This window comes from Gossypium arboreum, chromosome 3 (assembly GCF_025698485.1).
Source record: "Gossypium arboreum isolate Shixiya-1 chromosome 3, ASM2569848v2, whole genome shotgun sequence".
NCBI lineage: Eukaryota > Viridiplantae > Streptophyta > Magnoliopsida > Malvales > Malvaceae > Gossypium > Gossypium arboreum.
In genome coordinates this window covers 136,473,737-136,495,667 of record NC_069072.1, presented here as the reverse complement: position 1 = coordinate 136,495,667, position 21,931 = coordinate 136,473,737, and the positions used below count along the sequence as shown (strand labels likewise).

Genomic DNA, 21,931 nt, shown 5'->3' with positions numbered 1-21,931 from the left:
ATGTCAGAATTAACTTAACTTTAAATTTAATTGAGACTCAATGTGACTACTGAATATCTAAAAATTTTGAATGAATAAATCTATTAGCTTTATTCATATAGAATTCTTGAATTTTTGTAAATTAAAATCAAATATTTTACTTCTAACAAAATTTAAATTAAATTATTGAGAGGAATCATAACTACTATTCTTCATTTCCATTGCCCATCTCTTGTGCATTGAAATTTGATTAAAAGAGATTGTTTAAGAAGGTCAAAGTACCAATGCCATTTAAGACCAAGAACATGGTAATGGGGATCATTTTTTAATCCAAATTATAAAACAAAAGAAAAGTGGGGTGACCCCATTGTAATTCACCCAATTTAACGGTCAAAATTTCAAAAAAAAAAAAAAAAAAGCAACCAAGGATAAGACAACAATAGTCTTTGTTAACTTTTAAGAATGTGTATATGTCTACAAAGTTGTGTACTAAAGGAATTTCTAACTTCTTATTATATAAATAATATAAAACTTTATAAAACGTGATTGTCCGTTTGACATGTAAGTTTATCAATTAATTTGGCGAGTTCTCCAAGAGTTCATACGTTATTAGTGCCCACCATTTGCATGATATGATTTTGTTTACCCATAATCTTCTAAGGAGTATCTAAGACACGTGTAACCCTTAAGGGGGTAACGTGTCACCACGCATGACACGTAATTACCCCTATTACCCCTAACACATTACATCAATATATATATATATATATGAATGAACCATTCAGGAAGACACATTAGAATAAACACTCAATACTTCTAAATTATCTTTTTTATTTTACTTTGTTTTTGGTACGTCATATTAATAAAAAGTTGTGTTATCAAAATTTGACGAAAGGAGAACTAAAAATTTGGTCTGCAAGGAGCATGGTTAGTAGTACTATGAATTAACCTATATTATAGAAACTCAGATAAGCATTAAATACGAATATATCCCATAATATATTCAATTTTAAAAAAAAAAAATCATATATTTGAAATATTCTATTTCATACTCCATATTCAATTTTTAGCATGTATCAGATACATGCACTTCTATCGTATTTTAATCATGTTTAAATTATTTTATATTTACATAATTTTTGACAATTTAATAATTTATTACCTAAAGATTCTAACATGTTCATCTTTCTTTTTTCTTGTAATTTCCCAATGTATTTTTAATAAATATTTTTTCACATCGTACTTATTTCATGTTATCATATAATGTACAATATTATTAATTACTAAATTTCTAATAAAATTCCTAACTTCTAAATTATCGTATTTGTTTCATGTAATCATATTATATCCAAAATTGATTATTTTCACAAATTACCTTTCGAAGATTTTGTGGCTTATTTGGGATTTCCATATTCATATTTATTCAGATTCATATTCAAAGTTTATAATTATCCAATCATTTTTTTTCCTTGTAAATGCAATGTGCTTTAGGGATTCAATGAATCCAGTTTTTGATCGATTCAAATATGACCTAGGACCGAACAATCTACCGGTTCTGATTCGACTGGTCTGTTCGGCCGGTTCCGGTTTTTATTCCATGCGTGGGAGATTGGCTAAGGCACAGAATCTGATTGGAGAATGAACAAATAAAGTATATGCCTTGATGCATGAGTTTCATAAGGTCTAACCAACTTTCAAATTCCAAAATAATCAAATTTAGTCCACAGTTGCATTTTAACAAATAATTATTGGAAACGATGTAAAGGATCAAATGTTAACCTCAAATTGAACTTCAAAATTAGCATAAAGTGCTTATGGCCTGTTTATGTTTGTTCCTAAAAGAAACTTACCTTTTGGGATATAAAAATGACACCAGCTTGGACTGTAAATCATACATACAGAATATGTCGAGAACGGCTATAATCTGCAGACCGTGACACAACAGAAGCTAAATCATCATGGGAGAATTCTACGTCTTCGGCGTGGTGTCTCTCGTCTTACATACATTTTCTCCATTTCGTTGAGTGGTCGACTTGATCCATCTGGTAAACTTACAAACTTCCACCCACCACCACCTCCGCGCTTCCCTTTTGCTCCCATTTTCTCAACTGTGAAGTTCCAACCTTCAGTGGGGCGCCTCCTACTATACTTGTGTCGCTTCACTTCACCGGCCATCTATATATACAAAGATCAGAGAGGGAGTATCGGAAAATGTAAACAGAATTAACAGTAAGCTAGACAGTTAAATTATCGTATGTCAAGCAAGCATAAATAAAGGAGAAATGAGGACATCATCCTTTGCCCTATCAGCATTGTGTTATCTTGTCCGGCCAGTTCCTTATACAACCCTTTGGCCGAGGGATGTAAAAAGTTAAACCTAGCCATTGAGAAAACAGCTCCTGGTCTTGGGAATATCCTAGGAAGGAAGGCAACCCCTCAACGAAGATGAATGGGCTTAATCGCCGAAATAGTCAAACAAGATGGCATAGAATGAAAGTAGGGAGGGTGGTAAAAATTCATTTCATTGGTAGTCGAGATAACTACGTGGACAGAAGAGAATCCCTAGTGAAAATTCCATTGATTAGTTTTGTTAAGAGACTTGGAAAACTTGAAAAAGTTGAACATACTCGTACCCTACACTCATGCATGAGTCTGAGTAACATAGCTAACCACAATTCTATTAGTTTGTCAATATATTCTACATATTTCTCAATACGGACACATTTCCCAGATAAATGCATCACTTTGCCTATATAAAAGTAAATCTAGCCAAACCAAAACAGTCCATGCACAAACACTGGGATGCGTGTATGAGAGAGAAACAAGAATGTGAATGTGACCAAAGCCGCAAAATAAAAAGTTCCAACATACAAAATGGAAAATGAAAATTTATATCGCAATTCTAATATGTTTCTTTCTTTGAAGGCAGGGGGATGGAGTAAAGTAGCAGCATACCTTCATTTTATTAAAGTTAAACCTCTGAACAAATTCTTCATACAGCATGTCATCCTCTTTTTTGGAGATCTCATAATGATATTCATCCAGATCCTTGGTGGTGCCATCCCAACCTTCGGGCATAACTTTGAACTCAGGTTTGTAAGGAAGGGATGCTACATGAAATTCCCGATCGTGGGCATTTAAAAATCTGCAGCAGGAAATAGGATTGCATTCACAACCACGCTATTAACAATTTTTAGTTATTTATACAGTCTTTATACCTTCAAAAACTATTTTTAAGTGCAAAAATACACCATCTATAAATACATCATGTGATAGAAATTATCACAGAAAGCGAAATCAGGAGCTACCCAAGTACATTAAAAGCACGAAAGAAAGGTCCCTAGCAGAAGAATGAGGAAATTTACCAAAATAGTAAAAGAAAAAGAGGAGAGCAGAACTGTGTATGTGCCACTAGTAGGGCAAAGGCACCTAAAATGAGGACTTTGTGAATTTTCAAGAATTAGCTAGCACGATTGTATGACCGAGTAATTTCAACTACACCCATATTAGGTAAAAGAGTCCCTAATCATTTTAAAAGTTCTACTATTTCTCAGCCCCAATCTAAATTATAAAGCAAAAATATATGACCGAGTAATTTCAACAACAAAAAACAATCAACACTTTGAGACCAAACAACAATGAACCCAGAGCATATCATGTTCTGGCTTATCATTTTTCTTTAAGCACATCCGGGCATGTGTATGGAAAATAACCCCCCAAGCACCCTCCAACTTTACCAGAAACTTAGACAGAAAAAGTTGAACATGCCCGTATAAGATATATATCCATCTCTGACACTTACACCCGAGTCTAACTAACATAGATTAGAGCAAAACGGCAAGCAAGAGCAGACACGATCACACTTAACACCTATCAAGATTAGCTTAACAACCTAAAAGAACAGACAAAAAAGATAAAACAAAAAACCGCATAAGTATGATCACATACGATGCACTAATGTTGTGTTTCTATCATTTTCAATACCATCATTATCACTGAACAGACCATAACTTTAGCAGTAAAAAAAAATTTACAATTTAATGCATCAAAAAGCCATTGAAATCACGAAACAAGGATAGAAATTCCAAACACTAGCAAGAAAATAAAAGGAAAAGAAGTGAGGAAATTACTCAGGGCAATTGTCAAGAAGCATCTCAACAGAGTCATCAAGAGGAAGAGCATTTTTTTTCTCCAATTCTTCTTCATCTTTCTTAAGCCAAAGAATAGCTTCCACTCTCTGTCTCATAATCCTATAATCCTTGGACAATTTCTCAACAGTATAAACCTCAGGGTTCTCTTTATGCAAACGATACATTTCAGCCTTTTCAGAGTCCTTAAGATAAGACCCTCTAGCACCAGGTTCAAGCACTTGTTTCAACAAAACACTTGTTTCAAGCAATCGATCTTCCCATCCATCAGTGAACTCCTTGAACTTCTTGTCGTCGGCATTCCATTTTTTCACCGCATCAGATATATTTTCAATATCCGTAAGCTGTACGGATTGGTCGGCATCTCCGGTACCAGCTTGGGGAGTTATGGTTCCATCGAAATGGTCCTTGGTCAAGCGACTGGACCACGAGGAAGCAGTGCCCCAGCCTAGATTGTCGGAACCATCTGATGTTGAGGAAAAAGCGCGTGAACCCAAAGCTCGAAATGGCTCGAATTGAAGGGATATAGGTTTCTTTGTGGTTGAGAGACGGGATATCAGGTGGCGAAGATTATGCATTTTTGCACCAGTTTTTGAACAAAATTTAGCTGCTGCCAGAGATTCAATAAAGCAAAAAAATTAGTACTCGATATTCTACATTGATTTGCGAGCTTACCAATAATAATTACAGGAGGAGCGTAGTTTGAAATCAGAATTACCTACCGGAAAATCGATTGCAAAACCAGAAAATCAAAAAGAAAATGATAAAAGGGATAAAAGATTAAAGGAGAAAGAAACCTCTTCAAAACCCTATACTAAGTGTTTATAATCCATATTGGGTTTGGGCTGGTTTATATTTGTGGATGGATGGTTCAAATCCATTTAATTTTAATGTTCAGCGATTTAGTAATTTTTTTTAAAAGTGTTACAATTACAATTTAAGTATAAATATAAACTTATGTATGAAAAATCGTAACTAGTTTATATTAACTATTACAATATAAGTTATCTGAAGAATCATAAAGTAAAATCAAATTATTACAACACGATCAGATTAAGAACTAGTACAGTTTAAACTAAAGTCAACAAATTAGACTAAATTCACACATGACAACTGCACATGGTGAGACTTCAAGACCCATATATAATTTTTTTTTTTGTATAAATAAAACTGTAATAGATTTTAAATATATTATATAAGAAAAATTATTTCATAAATTGTTAATTGAGTTTTTAATCTTGCTTATGTATGTAATCTTAATTTTACAAGTGATTTTAGTAATAGTTTTGTTGTTGTCCTCTATAGTTTGGTGAATGCTCGAGAGTCTTTTGTCAATTTTTGCTTACCGCTTTGGACCATCCAGGGTTAATTTCTTTATCATATTAAATGTTTACAATCACTTTAGATATATCATACTTAAAATGTGACAAAGACAGTTTTTAACATGTCATAATTTTCTATTAACTCAAGGTTTTGATTAAATGTTTATATCCTTGAGTTTTATAAACCTATTTTTTAATTTAGTTATATCAAGTCATTTTCTTTAGTTCTATAATTTTAGAGGATTAAATTATTAAAAAGGGAAGGTATTATGAGTATGATATATTATGTTTATTAATAATATATGTAATATAATAAGCGACGCAAATACAATATAAATATACAAATTGCTAATTATACTCTTGTATTCGATAATTTTATGTTTTTTTTCTCAATATTTGAACCTAAAACCAGCAAAATAAAATCATAAATCATAATTGTTAAAATATATAATAAGAACGAGACTTTAGTTTTAATGATTAATTACTTAAATCCCAATTCCCAAACTCATTGTAACATATATTCTGCTTAATTTTCCTGGAAATAAGAAAACTTACAAAATCCCATGGAATTAACAATTTATATATGTTTCCCTTTTTAAAAAAAAACTTTTTTATATCATTTAATCATGTCATGTTTAATATTATCGAGTTCAAGGCAGATGCTATCCCCAATGTCTATCAACATAAAACATATGAACATTGAGTACATAAAAGAGGAAGAGAATTTGTCTTTTTGTTTTATCAAAAGCATACCTAACAATGGCTACTGATCTATGAAGGATCACAATTGTGGGCAATGAAACCCAGAATTCATTCAGATATAATACTACTGATAATATTTAAGATGTTAGAATTGCTTTAAAAACTCTGTAGCCACCAACCTCCCTCGCGTACTCACCGACATTTTCAATTCGCTTATCTCTTTATCGATATCCTGGGATTTAAAAAGAACAGCATTTCAAAGGTTATCAACATAAGCATGCTTCGAACAGACAAAATATAGAACTCCGATAGTGATAGGCCAAGAGTTTATTTAGTTTAAACCTATCTTAGCAAAACCAGGCATGGAGCTGAAATCTATGTTGGTCAAAGTTCTTTATTGTTCTCGAAGTACTTGTATCAAATTCATATTTGGTTACAGGTTCAGAGATATGACCCTTGAGAGACTCTCGAAATACAAAGAAAACTTGTAAAAGGTTGACCATATCAGACACATACTGCTATCAGACACTTTCATCCAGTCCGAGTAACATAGAAATGGTAAAAGACTGACATAACCACAAACAAGCATTTCTGTTCTTAAGCTCAGTTCTAACAAGAGGAAAGCTGGAAATTGTAGTTAAATTTTGGATAGCAAAATAGTGTCCTTAAATCAAAATACCAGAGTTCAATGGTAGAATATTCAAAAAAGAAAAAAGAAAAGAAAAGAAAACGAGTTCAATGGTAGCTATGAAATATTTAGGCGGTTATAGAGGGTTTAGCATGAATATGATTTTGCAACGAGGAATCAGATCCAATTATCATATACAATACAGAGGAAGGAAGAAAAATTTTAGAATATATAAGAAAGATTGAAAGACATATTTGGCTAGAATTCCACAAAACACTAAATACATAAGTTCCAGAATCAAATTGATAGAGGAAGTAGAAAGCACAGTGGAAAGCAGTAGAGAACATAAATATCAGGCAATGGAATAATTTCACGTCGCTCGAAGCAATTTTCCTTAAATCCTTCTAAAATATTTCAGGGAGTGCATCTATAAAAGTACGAAAGATAATGAGGTTGCACACTCTGGAGTAGAAACTTTAGACCATTTGGAAGTCTTAAAGAGGAAAAGAAGTCATGGGTTTATCAATATTTTTTATAGTTGATTACTTAAGATTAAATAGGGATCCACTATATATAATTAGAAGACAAAGATAAACAGATACGGTTAAGAATGTTCTTACCTCCATGAATTGCACAATAAAATCAATGAGCTTCTGTTTCTGCAGCTCTTCACAGTGGTAGTTCGTGATAAGGAAACTGATATCATAACCCTGTTAATGAAGCAACTACTAAAATTAAAAACACACACTCTAGAAAATTAACTAGAAATTTCACTAGCATAAGGAAGAAATAAGAGCTATTTCGGGGTTACATTTACAAAAACCTATTACCAGCTTAACATTTATTAACTTGAACAAAGGTAAAAGAATGAATTAGATAATGACAGACAAACCAGTTTCATCATGATAATGTTTCTCTGCACACTGTTTCATCCAATTAGTAAATGTTAATTATAATCAAACATAAAGTGTTTCCAGAATAAGTATCAAAATGGTAATGAAAAAGGAAATCAAATTTATACATAAGGCAGCGTCAATTCATGAATGAAATCAAAATTTAAGAGCTGTGTTATTGAGATATAAGGCACGTATATTACCCAGTTTAAGAGGTTATAGTGTGTATAAAAAGGAAACAATTAAAAGTCTTTACCTATAATTGGCAAAATATAATGATTTTCATGATCGTTTTGCAAAATATTGTAAAAATAATCATATTCTTCAAGGTAAATTGGTTGTTAATCACATGAATTTGTCAAGCACCATAAATTTATAAGGCAAATCAGGTGTCAACTATGAGATCAAATACAAGTACCTGTACTGGTTTTCTTCTCAAAACTTGAAATGCTTCTGCCCTCATAGACAAAAATCTAAGGAACTTTTTAGCTAGTATGTTTTCCAGTTCATCTGCTTGTTTTACCTATATAAGAAGAAGATAATCCATACATAAGGATGAAATGGAAGAAAGATTGCAAATTTATCCTGATCTTAGTTAGGATCAAACTTCTGTGAGAATGATAGGTCAATTCTAAGCTTTCAAAGAAACAAAAATCAAATGAAAAGGATATAAAATGCTATGTTATTCCAGATCAGTGAATGCCTCTGCATGTAAGCTGAGAATCAATAATGAAACATTCTAACCAAATTTGGTACCATGCAAATTGCAAAACAAACATTTTCCATTAACTTCAGACAAGCACCCATCAAAAGATGATAGACTATTTGTTTAAGCCAAATCAAAGCCATTTTCTGTATTCCAGTTGAACCATTGGTCACAGGTTGTTGCTTGATGTCTCAAACAAAGCTAATTTGCATCCATATGAGTTAGTCCAGAACTTGCATTAGAAGAGAGAGAAAAAAAAAGTTAATAATGACTTTAACTAATTTGGAGGGTAAAAGAAAAAGGTACCCAATGGTTTGTATTGAAAATTTCTATATGATCATATTAAAACTAACATAGTCATCACCATCATGCATGCGATGCTGCTTACTTAATCAAAAGCAGGAAAAATACTCGGACCTGTTTGCGGCAATTAACTCTACCAGGCAAAAGAAACATCCAGGGAAAGATTATTAATATTTTACCTTGAGGCTTATCCGTAGTGAGTTGATAGATGTTTCTATTAAGCATTTCTCAGCCTCATTTCGGCATATCAAAACCTGCATTGCAAGCGAGCATATTAAAAAGATCCATAACCAGCAACATAAAAAACAACTAACTAGCCATTTTCTCATTCTACCAATAAATCACAAAAAATCATTTCTACCAGAAACCATAAAATTGCATGTTCAGTGATGTCAAACTCCTATGGACTCATAATTTTAGAAAAGGTAATATTCAGGCTTAATTTGTCCAAATTAAAATCTTGAACCCTCCAAGCTCAAAAACAAGTTAAATGTACTTAAAGAAATTAAGTGATTACTAAAAAAGCAAAAATTCATACTAGGTGGATTCATGTACCATGGAGAGCCCAAAGTAACCTACAAAAGTAACAGTGTAAAATGCAGAACATGCAACATAGCTCCATTTCATTGTTGCTTTGGCTACTTGCTTTATATTGTTTGCGTTTGCTTCTCGATTTATATTGTTTCTTTCTGTTTTTTTCATTTGGTATAAAGCAAAAGTATATGGTAAAAAGAGACACTTATCTTGGACTAAAGATGAGCAAAGGAATTAAAATAAAATACCAATAGGATATATAAAGGACATGACAAATTAACGATAAAAAAGCAACATGGAAAACTATGCCTATGTCTCTTAACTCAGGAAGGTGGTTCTTACAGGATTTAGCAGAAGTTCTGGGCTTGTCCTGCAAAATATGAAAGAAAAAATATTAGTATGTCCAGAAGTGCAGAATACAAGGGTGCAGAACATGAAAGCTTTCATAATTAGATTAGAGAGGTAAATTCTCCACTCTGCTTGTTGGTCAACAACAAATATTTCAATCAAATTATTAAGTTTTTCAGTGAATTTCTTTTGAGGCATCATTCATTACACTTGTCAATTGACCATCAAAATGGAGATAGTATCATATGAATTCCTACTGACATGAATCAACATGCAGATCAGAAGCTTTAAATGCTTGAAATATAAGGTAAAATATAGAAACAAAGATGAGTGGAAACTATTGACATGCTAGCAAAGGTCCATGTAGCCCCTTGCTGAAAGTCTTGTTTCTGAAAAGAAGAAACTAAAGTTTTCAGAATAGACTAATGTCTTGGGAGGGAAGGGAGCAAAGCAATCTAATGAAAAAAACAGGATAAGAGAGTTGCAAGAGTAAACAACATGATAAAAGGCTTGCATACATGAATGGCCTCAAAGACTTGAAACAAAGCCTTTATCTAAGAATAAAAAATCATTCTGAAAAGACCAAGGGGCTTATTTAGCTTGAATGAATCAAAATTAACTGGAGCTCCTACACCTTGACATTAGTACCATTTTAAAAAAAAAAAAAAAGGAAGAAGAAAATCTATGAATACCAAATTTGAACAAGACCTTGTCAATTCGTGGAAGAACTTGCCAATTAAATGTAAAAGCATAACTAAATCAGTTAAGACTAGTCTATGATCAGCATATGATAAGTAGCAAGTTCATTATAGAATGATATTATAATTCCACACAACAAAGCATTGTTTATCAGCACTTCTTTTTCATTTTCACACCTTTTTAGTACTTTGAGCACTTTCTCTTCACATAGCTTTATCCAGTCAGAAAATGTCGAATTCTAAAATATGAAATTAAAGATGAAAGAGAAATCAATAGACATACTTTAGTTCAACTTCTGGCTTATTATGCCTCTCAACTTCTTGACAAGGAAAATTCTGCAACCAACATGTAAATAAGAGAGTAAGATTAATGAGCACAAATACCACATAGAAAACAAAATTTGACAAATGAAGGTCTTTGCCAAGCCAACACATTTAATTCAAATGTCTTTCATTACACATATGGTTGTTCAAAGGAAAAACAGTCCGTAAAGATTAAATACACCATGTAACTAAAGTAAAGATAACTTATCTTAGTAGACACAAAAGATTATCCAAAAGCTCCATAACAATGAAAAGATCTTCAAATTTTAAACCAAAAGTAATCTAGAATGAAAAATATAGGTCGGAATTGCTTTAAATTTTGTGAAGATGTGGAAATTGAATACATGCACTGAAAATTGGAGGAAGCCTCCTCTATTCAAAACCCACACCCAGAAGGACTTCAAGACAAAGCTCCCAATAAACCACATTAGTCATTGGGGGTGAGCAGATTTAAACATTTTATAAACCAACACTAGGAAAGATAACAAACATAGTACATCTCTAACCATTCCCATCTGACTACGTTAAATCCTCTGCTCTTAATCTATGAGCATTATATCAAACAAAAAGCTGATGGCTAAACATCCTTTTCCAAGCCATTCTATAGTAAACTATAAAAACTAAGTTCGATCAGGTAACAGTCACAAAATCTATTCATAAATATTCACAACATAAACTGGATTTGCATACCTGGAGACACATAGCAGCCTCAAGAGTGTTCCTTATGCAAGTCAAATACAGCCTCAATGTGCTTGCCTAAATTTTTTTAAGTTTAAATCAATAAGAAGAATTACTAAAGAATGCATTAAGCTTTTGCGATGGCATAAAGAATCCATTCAATATAATCAATTTATATCTTCCAAAAAAAATAAGCTAGAAGAAGCAATTGGATCCAAAAATAATACAGTAAAAAAGTTGAAAGGAAAACAGAAGGGAAAAAGAAAGATAAAACTGACAAATTTTGTCTTCAATAAGAAAAGAAAAACGTAAAGCAATTGATCTACTACTAGTCCGTAACGTAAATATCAATTTTTATTTACTTCCTAATTACTTTCTAGGCAACCAAACAGATTGAAGTAGAGAAAAGGAAAAATTAGGTGTTCTTACCATTTCTTTTTCGTGGATTTAAGCAACTGATTGATAAAAGGAAACGATTTCTTGAACTGGCTGTTAGCAATTGGATTTGGCGTTAGCGCTCTGCTAATTTTCTGTTTTGTTAATGAAGAAAAAATTTATTTTGCTAATGAAATCTTCTTCCACTTTTGTTTTGATTAGAGAAAACAATACATCAAAAAGAGAAAAATTGAAAAAGCAAATACAAAAAAAGTTGAATCAAAAATAGAAAATTTATCCGACCTACCGGATTCGAACCAGTGACCTAAGGATTAGCTGAAGGTTTCAACCGACTACAGTCCTCCGCTCTACCAACTGAGCTAAGGTCGGTTTGGTTAAAACGTTTTCAACCCAAAATAAGCATAATTAATTCTGATAATCCTTGGGTATTACTTAGTTAATGCATCGTTTGCCATTTTCATTGCATGATTAAGGTATGGACTAATAAGATTAAAATTAAAAGTGGGGTAAATTTTTGGTTTAAATGTAGTCACGAAGTTAATTTGAGAATAGTAAATAAATATTAATGATATTAGATTAAAATAAATATTTTATATAGTAAATCATATTAGAAAATAATATAATACGATTATTAATAATTAAAAAAAAACAAGCGACTGGTGTAATGATAGGGTACTTTACATTTCCAAGAGGAGGACCTAGGTTTGGATTTTGGAGACGACATTATTGGAGGGGCAGCCATAAACCTTAAACATGAGCATAAAATTGTTGAGTGAGATTAAAATAAATAATGACATACAATAGACTATATATATTAATTCAAACTCAACTATAACAATGGAGTGAAAAAAAACTATTAAATATAACCATATATAAACATTGTTGAAAATTGGTTTTATAAAATGATGTTTAATGGAATTTTTTATTTTATAAAATCCAAAAATTAAATGCGAATGAAAAATTATAAGTGAATGAATTTTGTACTTCATTCATGAAATTTTAAAATATTTATTGATATAAGTTTCTCTAACTTACATTTAGTTTTTGAGAAAAAATAAATAAAACGTTGAAGTTTATTTATTTTAAGATTAATAAACTTACAATTATTAATTGCTTAAATTATATATAAGTTATGTTTAATAAACAAAATATTAAAGTTTTAATGTTTATTAACTTATGTTTAATAAATGCTAATAAACATCAAACTTAACTTTCTTTAATTTATTTGATTTTTTTAATTATATAATTATTTAATTTAAAACTTTGATATCGTAAAGAGACTTAAGTTAAAATTTATAAGTTTGTAGACTTGTCAAAACTCAAAAGGTATGTAATTATTTGAACTCGCGTTCTTAAAACCCTGAGAGGCAATTGTAGTGATTAAAAAATTCACTTGAAAAGTAAAAAGTTTAATCCTTAACAAAATGATAACAATATGAAATTTACCATTCTTTAAATATATTATTAATCGATAATTATGATACTTATAAGTAAGTTTATTTTTTTAACTCAGTATTAACAATTGGATTTCACGCTGGGCTCTGCTATCTTTATTTTTATTTTTTGTTAATGAAAAAAAAAATCTTTGCCTAATGAAGTCTTCTTTCCACATTTGTTTTGATTAGAGAAAAAGGCAAATGCGAAAATGTTGAATGGACAGAATGAAAAAATAATCCGACCTACCGGATTCGAACCAGTGACCTAAGGATTTTACTGAAGGCTTAAACCAACTACAGTCCTCCGCTCTACCAACTGAGCTAAGGTCGGATCTGAGTTATCATAAATTATAAATAGTCTAAATTCTGTCGAGTAGAGTAAACTCTTTTACATCACTTTTTAGTTTCTAATTAAATCTCAAATTTGCATTTTGAATAATAATAATTTTTGAAGGAACAAAAATGAAAATTATCTTCATTGGTAGTATAGTGAATACACTAGATCCTCCAGTTTCACTTGAAAAAAACTCAAAAATGAAGTAAGTTGGTCTCATTGAGAATATACCAAACAAATTTAAATGGATTCAAAGCAATTTATTTATTTGGACCCCATTCCACTGTGTTATCTATTAGATTTCGTTTAGATGAGTGGTGAGATTAGTTCTAATGAAATAAAAAATATCGGTGATAGTGAAATTAGGTATTATAGTAAGGAGATTGAGTATTATGCGGATTAGATTAAAATCAATGGTAGAATAATGGCTAATTTAGTAATACTTTTGAAAAGTACTGTGAAAAAGTACTTTTGAAAAGTTTGATTTAAAATTTGAGTATTTAGTATTGTTGTCAAAAAGTGTTTTTGAGAAATAAAATGTCTATTTTAGACATGATATTATAAAGTAACAAATATGCATTTAAATAATGTTCAAATTAGTTAAGAATGATATTTTAGTAAGAATATAAAAATAATTTATTATAACTTATTGTTAATATTTTAATATATAATATTAATTTTAAATATTTTAAGTAATTAATATTAATTATTTATTAAATTTAATTAGACATGGTATTCTAACGTTTTTGGGAGAAGACAAAAGTAAAGTTAAAAATATAAATATCAATCAAAAGCACTTTTGGCTTAGAAAAAATTAAAAATTTCAACTTTTTCATCTGTTAAAAAGCACTTATTTTAAGTTGAAATTTTTTCTCAAATGATGTCTATTTGGTAATGATTTTAAGGGAAAAATGCTTTTTATTATAAAAGCTCATCTGAGAAACTAAGAAGAACGGGCCCTAAGTACTTTGATTCAAACCCAATTATGACGATCTTTCACACACGATTAATATTGTCAATATGCAGTTGAAAAATAGGATTTAGTTGAAAAACTCACCATTATGATGTGTTATTAACATTAAAATACGTTAAGCTTAAACTCTCTTGGTGAATGATCATGCACGCATTAAGAATGTACTTTTTTAAGCATTCCTACCTTAAAAACAAATAAAACTCGACGTTTAAAGAGATAAACAAAGCCTTCTGAAGAAATAATCAATCAGACGGATCAGTCTACCACCGATCCAACTTCATCGCAGCAAACGAGTGAAGGGTACATTATCAAGCAGATAAGTTAGTTCATTCCTTCTCATACCTTCTTTCGCGATTCTCCAAATATATTCTTTACTGATACTTGTGCTACTTACAAGTATATTTTTTAAACTAGCCATTAGCAATTGGATTTGACGTAATTTGACCTTAAAAAAAGGAGCAAATGGTAATACCATTAAACTTTAAACTCTTCGAATTTATTCTTAACCTATAAACAAAATCTTTGCCTAATGAAGTCTTCTTTCCACATTTGTTTTGATTAGAGAAAAAAGCAAATGCGAAAATGTTGAATGGACAGAATGAAAAACTAATCCGACCTACCGGATTCGAACCAGTGACCTAAGGATTTAACTGAAGGTTTCAGCCAACTACAGTCCTCCGCTCTACCAACTGAGCTAAGGTCGGACTTGATTGAAGGTTTTAACATATCTTTTAATACGTTAAGTTCTGTCATATAATAACTCTTTTGCATTCATTTTAGTTTCTACATTGACATCAAGAAAAATGTTTTATTAAATCTAATATTTCAATCCATAGTATTCTGAATAATAATAATTTCAAAGGGGAAAAAAAATGAAAATTAATTTTATTGGAAGTCTAGTGAATGCATTAGAATATTAGATCCTTCGACTTCACTTGAAAAAACTTAAAATAATGAAGAAAGTTGGTTTCATTGAGAATATATCAAACAAATTTAAATGAATTCGAAGCAAAATATTCATTGGATCCCATTGTATCAAATATTTATTAGATTTCATTTAGATTAGTGGTGAGATTAGCTCTAATGAGAAAAAAAAATTGGTGATAATGAAATTAGTTATTATAATAACTTGATTGAATATTGTACAGATAAGATTAAAATCAATGGTGGAATATGTATTTCAGTTCAAATCTAACTATAGCAATCTCTCTCCAAGATTAATATTGTCAATATCTAATTGTAAAATAGGATTTAGTTGACAAAACTCACCGTTTGTATTGTGTTATTCAACATCAAAGTCCATTAAGCTTGAAACTCCCTCGGTGGATGACCGTACACACATTTAGAGTCTACTTCTTTAAGTATTCTTGCCTTATTGAACTCGTCATTTTTTTCAAACAATTATTTTAGGCATTCAAAGTTTGGAGGCAAAACTCTCAAAAAAACAATACCAACAATTTCAATAAGTTACTTCCAAGCTTCAATGATTACTGCCAATGCAATGCTATCATGGTCTCACACTACAGTACCTCCTCCCATTGGAGTTTATCATTGAAATTTACATCAACACGTGTTACACATTAAATCAAATTTTTTTCAAGATTTATATCCTTATAAAAATAAGATAAGTTTTAATTTTGATGGATTGATGAGATGTTTTAATTTCATATATTGCATGAAATTTATTTTAGAAAATAATATTTACATATCGATAGGTAAATGAAAACAACTGTACAAATTGTTTTCAGCTAATTAACTAATCAATAATTTGTAAAAAAAGATAAATTAAAGATGGAATATTGGGGTTTTTGTTTGGAGCTTGGGAGGTGAAGAAGAACCACACAAAACTTCATTAGCCAATTCTTTAGCCAACTTGTCAGCACGCTCATCGTTCCCACCAGCAAATGAGTAAACCCTAAATGCCAATTTAAAAGCTCTCCACAGCAAGTTTTGATTTGCTTTCTTTTCTGCATCATTTGCACCTTTTGTTTCTCTCCATTCCTAGAAGGAAAAGATAATCAAACAAATTAGATTTGGACAAACAGTTGAAGGATATTATATATTCATATCGAGTGGAGTCTTTGGTGATAAACGTATCATAGAGATTTTTGTACTAAAAGTTAGACTGGGTTTTGTCTCTTTTACTCAAAAAATGAGTAAATTTATCTCTATACATTAGACCAAAGAGCAGATTGATCATTTTGTTAAAATTTTAATCAATTTTCACTATTAAAAGCTGATCATTGTATATCAACATAAGGACAAAACTATTATTTAGATTGAGTGAGGTTTGTATACTCTATTTTTATCAAATTTTTTCTTATGTTTATAGGATTGAAATCTATACTAATATCTTAATATGTATGAATACTTTAAAAACTTTGGATAAAATGACAAAAGAAATGGCTACCTTAAGGACAAGTTCCATGCAGTTGGAAGAAACATCCACCATCAACTCTTTGATAGTAACAAAGATATTGAAGTCAAAATCAATCCCTTGGCTCTTGAAGTTCCTTGATTCCTCATCCTTTGTCCTTTCAAATGCATCCAATTCTTCTTTAACCTTTACCACCCATATATATATATATATGGAAAATGGAATAAAATTATCACCAAAATGAATGAACATATTTACTTTTGTGAACATATTTACTTTTGGGATAATGTAATATTTAGTCCTTAAATTAGATAATTTCTCTTAATTTGATCCTTAACTTTTTTTTTTATCCGTATTAGTTCTTGACAACTTTTTACAATTTTATTCCTTGTAATGATGGGTACCTCATAATCATGTAATTTTTTTTTTTATAATTTTTAAGTGATAACGTGACATAATATCAAAATATCACATCATCACATGGACAAAAGTTGTGAAAAGTAAACAAATTCTAAGACTAATGGAACCAAAAAAATCATCACATGGACAAAAGTTGTGAAAAGTAAACAAATTCTAAGACTAATGGAACAAAAAAAATCAGGGACTAAATTGAAAAAAAATATTGATATTGTTTTATCGTTTATTTTTTTAAAGAAAAAAATCCATTTAATTGGAAAATCATATAATACAAAAGAAAAATGAAAAATGCATGGGAGCAAAATCGACCTTGGTGAAATAGCAATCAAATTTGTTCAACAGTTGTGCAGCAGGTGATTTCACTTCCCAATTCTTTAAGTTGGAAACAACCAAGTTTGATTTAGAGTACAATGCTGCAGCTGCCCTTATTGTTTCCAATTTCTTGATAGGGAAATCTTCAAACTTTGCAAGCACCTACACCTTAATGCATTAAGAATCATGATTGATTAAACAAGTTCAGCTATGGAGGATATTCATTGTAACATCAAAATGATCTATATGCATATATGGAATGAATAATGAATTATTTGTTAAAATTTTGATATATATATATATATATACACACACACATACATGTATGTTTATATATATATATATATATACTGACCTGATTTTCATCGGTTAGAACTTCAAGAATGGCTTCCATATGTTGTTGGAACTTAATGAGTTCAGCCATGTCCTTTGTTTGAAAACAATTGATGGCTGCTTTTAATTCCAATATCGTCTTGGCATGGTTTTTAGCATCTTCTTCAATTTGTTGGAAGAATGGTGATCTAAGACCATAACCAAATAAACAAACAAATAAGGGTTTAATTCTTCATTTAATCCCTGTGCTTTTCAAGCATTTGAAATTCAAACTTTTTGTTTTTACTTCGGGAGAATTTAGTTACTCTACTTGTTTGAATTTATGATATTATTAATATAATTTCATTAAATTTGAATATAGTATATTTTGATATTCAAAGGTTTGATTTAAAAAATAAAGTCTGACAATGTTATCAATTAAGCTTTAATTTTTAAAACAGAAAAGTATAAGGATTAAAAATTCTTAGGCTTAAAAGCAGAGGGACTAAAGTTTAAAAGTCGAAGAGTATAGGGATTGGGGCATAATTGAGCTTTTAAGACATGGTAAAGCTTAGTGATAATGACAAATTTAAACGTGATAAAGCATGAGATGTTAATTGTAGGAGTAGATAGGGATAGGCAGTAGCCTTGGTCCCAAAAAATGGTAATTATGCTTTTTAGTCCCTTTAAAGTTTATGAAATTATAAACTAATATAATGGTAAAATTGTACTTTAACTCTCAAAATATTTATGATTCATTTTTGCCTTTAAAACAGTTTTCTAGCTTTGCCTTTGATACTATTGATTTTTGGAGATGAAATCACTTAAATAAATAAAATTATAAAATTAGAAGATTTTTCTATATATTTTTTAACTCGTGCTTTCATATATATATATATATTATCGTTTTAGGTACTAAAGAAAGTAAGAAATGGAACCTTTTTGTTAGCTCTCGTAAAAAAGCAGCCAATCCTTCTTTCCCACCAGCAGAACCCCCAAATTGCTTCTTGGTCCTACTAGACAGCTTAAATTGCAATCTTGACCCTTCCAACTTTGTTTTCAATTCTCTAAAAAGACTACTCATTATGCTTGATTTCTTCAATTTACCCACTGATTGTTGTCGACTTAACAATCTTCCAGCAGGGACGGACGGTGGCGGTGGTGGCGGAACTCCCATGCTCCTTTTAGGTGCCATAGCTGACCCTTTTGAAGGCAACTAGGATGATGATGCCTCAAATAGAAAGCAAAAATGGCTTTTGCTCTATGTTGAACTTTAACAAAGAAAAATCAATCAAAAGGAAGGAGCCCAAGTTTTTTTTTTTCTAAAAAAGATTGGGAAATTTGGAGAATTATTATAAAATAAAGTTGAATATCAAATATAAAAATGTGATCCTCACCTGCTATTTTATTGCAGAAGTTGCATATTATTTGGTTAGGCTTTGCTCTATTTTACCCAATGAGCTATAAAATTCAATGGGTTCCTTGCTTTGATCCTAGCAACAAAAATATGATACAACCACACACAAAGAAGAAGAGATATACTATTCAAATTTAAAAGATTAATATATCAATATAATAAATATATCAGATTTAAAAATTATAAAAATATATAAAATAATTTAATATTAAGATAAGTAAATCCGTTTTTAATAAATATATATTATATTCAATATATATCCATTTTTCTTTTTTATGAATAATCTTGCTTAGAACTACTCATAGTTCTTTCTCAACCCATAAATAGGAAGATAATACCCTTTAACACACTCAAACTCATGTCTTCCTGCATTGACAACAAAACTCATGGAAATTGAACTATATAAAATAAACCTACATTAGATGTAAAATATTGGTATTTTAGTTTATTATAAAATGTAAAATAAATATATATAATAAATAAGGTAAATTACCTCAAATAATAGTCAATTTTCAGCCCATCATATCTGTTCGAAATTTACAACAAAGAAAATATATTATAAAAAATTGGAAAATAAAAGAAGTACATAAAAAAAACAAAAACAAATGGCTTATAAATTAGGGTTAATTCACCAAACATCTCTAAACTTTCACCCATATTCTAAATTGGCTCACGAATTTCAAAATGTTCTAATTGAATACTTAAAGTATTGCATCAACAAATCATTTTATCAGCGTCAATTTAAGCGCTAAATGCAATTAGAATATTATGTGGAGCATGTTTAAACATATGGATCAAATTGTAAATATATATGTATCATTTGAACCCACATAAGAGATAGTGTCAATCAAATTTAAGAACATCGTTTATTTAATTTTTAATATTTCAGATCTAAATTAATGATTAAATTGATAAAATGAAATGATTGGTACGATATTAAAAATTTTAAAATTCAATCAAAGCATATTAAAAAAATTCTTTTTCACATGTGGTATCGTAGTTTTTATTTTATTTTATTTAAAACCTTTAAAAGCAATATATTAATTATTAAAAATAAATATTTAATATGAAGTCCATCAATCTCTAATCTAGACAAATATATAGATATACTTCATCTAAAATAATAATTTTGAAAATAAAAATATATACCTAATTCTGCTCAACTCAGGCTGTGTTCAATCTCTGCAATATGGCCAAATCTTTTTTTTCTTAAATTATTTTTTAAAAAAAAATCGATACCTCTAGGGATTATAGGCGAAATTTGACATACCCATGACCGAGAACAACCTCTTTCATGGCTGGAAGAATGAAATGATCTTCACATTTTTTTTTTTTTTTTTATGATGGGTGGGTCATTGATAATCAAAATTATCTCAACTCAAATAAAATAAAATCATTAAAATCATTATGGAAAATAAAGAAAAAAATTTAATGCTTCAAAAGCAAAAACATTAAAATAAACATAATATTGGTGAGAAATGAAAATCCACCAATATTTTATGGTAGCTGCAGATATATAGATTTTCCCTTTAAATTCAACATGAATTATACAATTGATATATCATGAAGCTTTCCTCTTGATTCCTGTTGTGGACGAAATTAAAAGAAAATAAGATTAAAAACATGAAAAGAAATTTACTATGTTTTTTTTTAAAGGAAAATCAAAAGATTTGTTTTGAAAATAGCTATAGGGTGCTGCAAGAAACCCCCCAGCCCCTCCCCCCACCCCAGTTTCTGTACCAACTAAACAAGAACACATAATGGGGCACTTTGATTCTAAAAATGAAGATTAGAAAGAAGGTTTTGGTTTGTATCTTAGATGGTAATTTTTCAATTTAGATAAATGTAAACCCAAAAATGGAAAAAGTAAAAATTGGATTGGAGCAGAGAGAAATGGGAACCCAAAATATATATTCATAAAAAAATTACAGCTTATTAGTTATACATCTTCTGCTGTAAGAATTTTATTGCATTGAATCTTCAATAACAAGGATTGTCTAATTTTAATGTTTTAGTGTTATTTAATATATATTTATTTTAATTGCTTATGTTTTAAATAATTTAACTAAAATAAGAGAATATGTTGAATACTGAATGGATGTATAATAATAATTTCATATATTTAAAATTTGATGATGTGATGAAAATTTTTACGGCCTAAAAATCTTGAATTTTAGAATCATCATAATAAAAATTATTTCAATAAAAGTATCATGGAGAGCCCTATACTATGAGGCGGATTCCATTTTGCCCCCTCTATTAAAAATGGACAAATTAATCCATATACATTAAAAAAAAGTGCAAATCGATCCTTCCATATGTGTTGTTAAGTAATGATTTGGCTTTTTCAATTTTTTTTTAACATAAGTGCCTTGGAATTAAATGATGAGCATGATAAGATAAAAGTACCATGATGGCCTTTATATTCTTTTATTAAAAATTCTATTCATTTCTACTATTAAATGTTGACGTGGCTGATGAAAGAACCAAATATAAACACATGACATGACATATGCATGTGTACCTCATGCTAACGTGACAATATTTTTAAAATTTTTAAAAATCCTTAAAATAAATATTTGTTATAATTATTTAAAAAATCACATCTAAGATGAATCGAAATAAATGGTTGTCCTAATTCATTTCATCTTGGACATGGTCATTCAAAAAAATTCTAGAAACATAAAAAATTAT

At 29.9% G+C, this 21,931-nt stretch overlaps 4 protein-coding genes, 1 long non-coding RNA gene and 3 other non-coding genes across 14 annotated transcripts; all 8 read right to left on the bottom strand.

Annotated features, from left to right (window-relative positions):
- Nucleotides 1-1,651: 1,651 nt before the first annotated feature.
- On the bottom strand, nt 1,652-4,980 carry LOC108475854 (protein GAMETE CELL DEFECTIVE 1, mitochondrial). Of its 4 annotated transcripts, none has more exons than XM_053026042.1 (4): nt 4,850-4,980; nt 4,110-4,737; nt 2,935-3,124; nt 1,652-2,154 (listed from the first exon to the last, which is right to left on the bottom strand). In XM_053026042.1, exons 2-4 carry the CDS (start codon nt 4,703-4,705, stop codon nt 1,936-1,938), a joined length of 1,005 nt encoding a protein of 334 aa, XP_052882002.1. In that variant the 5' UTR covers nt 4,706-4,737; nt 4,850-4,980; the 3' UTR covers nt 1,652-1,935. The 4 variants fall into 4 exon arrangements, with proteins under 4 accessions (XP_052882002.1, XP_052882003.1, XP_017633313.1 ...); XM_053026043.1 differs by having other exon boundaries at nt 4,110-4,734; nt 4,850-4,977; XM_017777824.2 differs by having other exon boundaries at nt 4,846-4,959.
- A 1,061-nt stretch (nt 4,981-6,041) lies between these two features.
- LOC108475855 (actin-related protein 2/3 complex subunit 4) lies at nt 6,042-12,071 on the bottom strand. Of its 3 annotated transcripts, none has more exons than XM_017777827.2 (9): nt 11,946-12,071; nt 11,693-11,752; nt 11,276-11,341; nt 10,545-10,597; nt 9,558-9,585; nt 8,861-8,935; nt 8,091-8,195; nt 7,400-7,489; nt 6,042-6,383 (listed from the first exon to the last, which is right to left on the bottom strand). In XM_017777827.2, exons 2-9 carry the CDS (start codon nt 11,693-11,695, stop codon nt 6,297-6,299), a joined length of 507 nt encoding a protein of 168 aa, XP_017633316.1. In that variant the 5' UTR covers nt 11,696-11,752; nt 11,946-12,071; the 3' UTR covers nt 6,042-6,296. The 3 variants fall into 3 exon arrangements, with proteins under 3 accessions (XP_017633316.1, XP_017633315.1, XP_052882001.1); XM_017777826.2 differs by having other exon boundaries at nt 11,693-11,793; nt 11,946-12,062; XM_053026041.1 differs by having other exon boundaries at nt 11,942-11,959.
- On the bottom strand, nt 11,936-12,028 carry TRNAY-GUA (transfer RNA tyrosine (anticodon GUA)). Its single transcript has 2 exons — nt 11,992-12,028; nt 11,936-11,971 (listed from the first exon to the last, which is right to left on the bottom strand). It is a non-coding gene; the product is annotated as a tRNA-Tyr (tRNA).
- A 1,261-nt stretch (nt 12,072-13,332) lies between the features above and the next one.
- On the bottom strand, nt 13,333-13,426 carry TRNAY-GUA (transfer RNA tyrosine (anticodon GUA)). Its single transcript has 2 exons — nt 13,390-13,426; nt 13,333-13,368 (listed from the first exon to the last, which is right to left on the bottom strand). It is a non-coding gene; the product is annotated as a tRNA-Tyr (tRNA).
- Nucleotides 13,427-15,012: 1,586 nt separating this feature from the next.
- TRNAY-GUA (transfer RNA tyrosine (anticodon GUA)) lies at nt 15,013-15,106 on the bottom strand. Its single transcript has 2 exons — nt 15,070-15,106; nt 15,013-15,048 (listed from the first exon to the last, which is right to left on the bottom strand). It is a non-coding gene; the product is annotated as a tRNA-Tyr (tRNA).
- Nucleotides 15,107-16,058: 952 nt separating this feature from the next.
- Nucleotides 16,059-17,031, bottom strand: LOC108475337 (uncharacterized protein At4g04980-like). The gene is made up of 2 exons (XM_017777299.2): nt 16,813-17,031; nt 16,059-16,403 (listed from the first exon to the last, which is right to left on the bottom strand). Exons 1-2 carry the CDS (start codon nt 17,029-17,031, stop codon nt 16,188-16,190), a joined length of 435 nt encoding a protein of 144 aa, XP_017632788.2. The 3' UTR covers nt 16,059-16,187.
- Nucleotides 17,032-17,394: 363 nt separating this feature from the next.
- On the bottom strand, nt 17,395-18,016 carry LOC128279332 (uncharacterized protein At4g04980-like). 2 transcript variants are annotated; one of them, XR_008280307.1, is made up of 2 exons: nt 17,864-18,016; nt 17,395-17,676 (listed from the first exon to the last, which is right to left on the bottom strand). XR_008280307.1 is itself a non-coding variant. In XM_053026040.1 (2 exons), exons 1-2 carry the CDS (start codon nt 17,930-17,932, stop codon nt 17,458-17,460), a joined length of 282 nt encoding a protein of 93 aa, XP_052882000.1. In that variant the 5' UTR covers nt 17,933-18,010; the 3' UTR covers nt 17,395-17,457. The 2 variants fall into 2 exon arrangements, 1 of the variants encoding a protein (XP_052882000.1); XM_053026040.1 differs by having other exon boundaries at nt 17,395-17,670; nt 17,864-18,010.
- A 668-nt stretch (nt 18,017-18,684) lies between these two features.
- Nucleotides 18,685-19,344, bottom strand: LOC128290453 (uncharacterized). Its single transcript, XR_008280306.1, has 2 exons — nt 19,218-19,344; nt 18,685-19,091 (listed from the first exon to the last, which is right to left on the bottom strand). It is a non-coding gene; the product is annotated as an uncharacterized LOC128290453 (long non-coding RNA).
- Nucleotides 19,345-21,931: the final 2,587 nt, after the last annotated feature.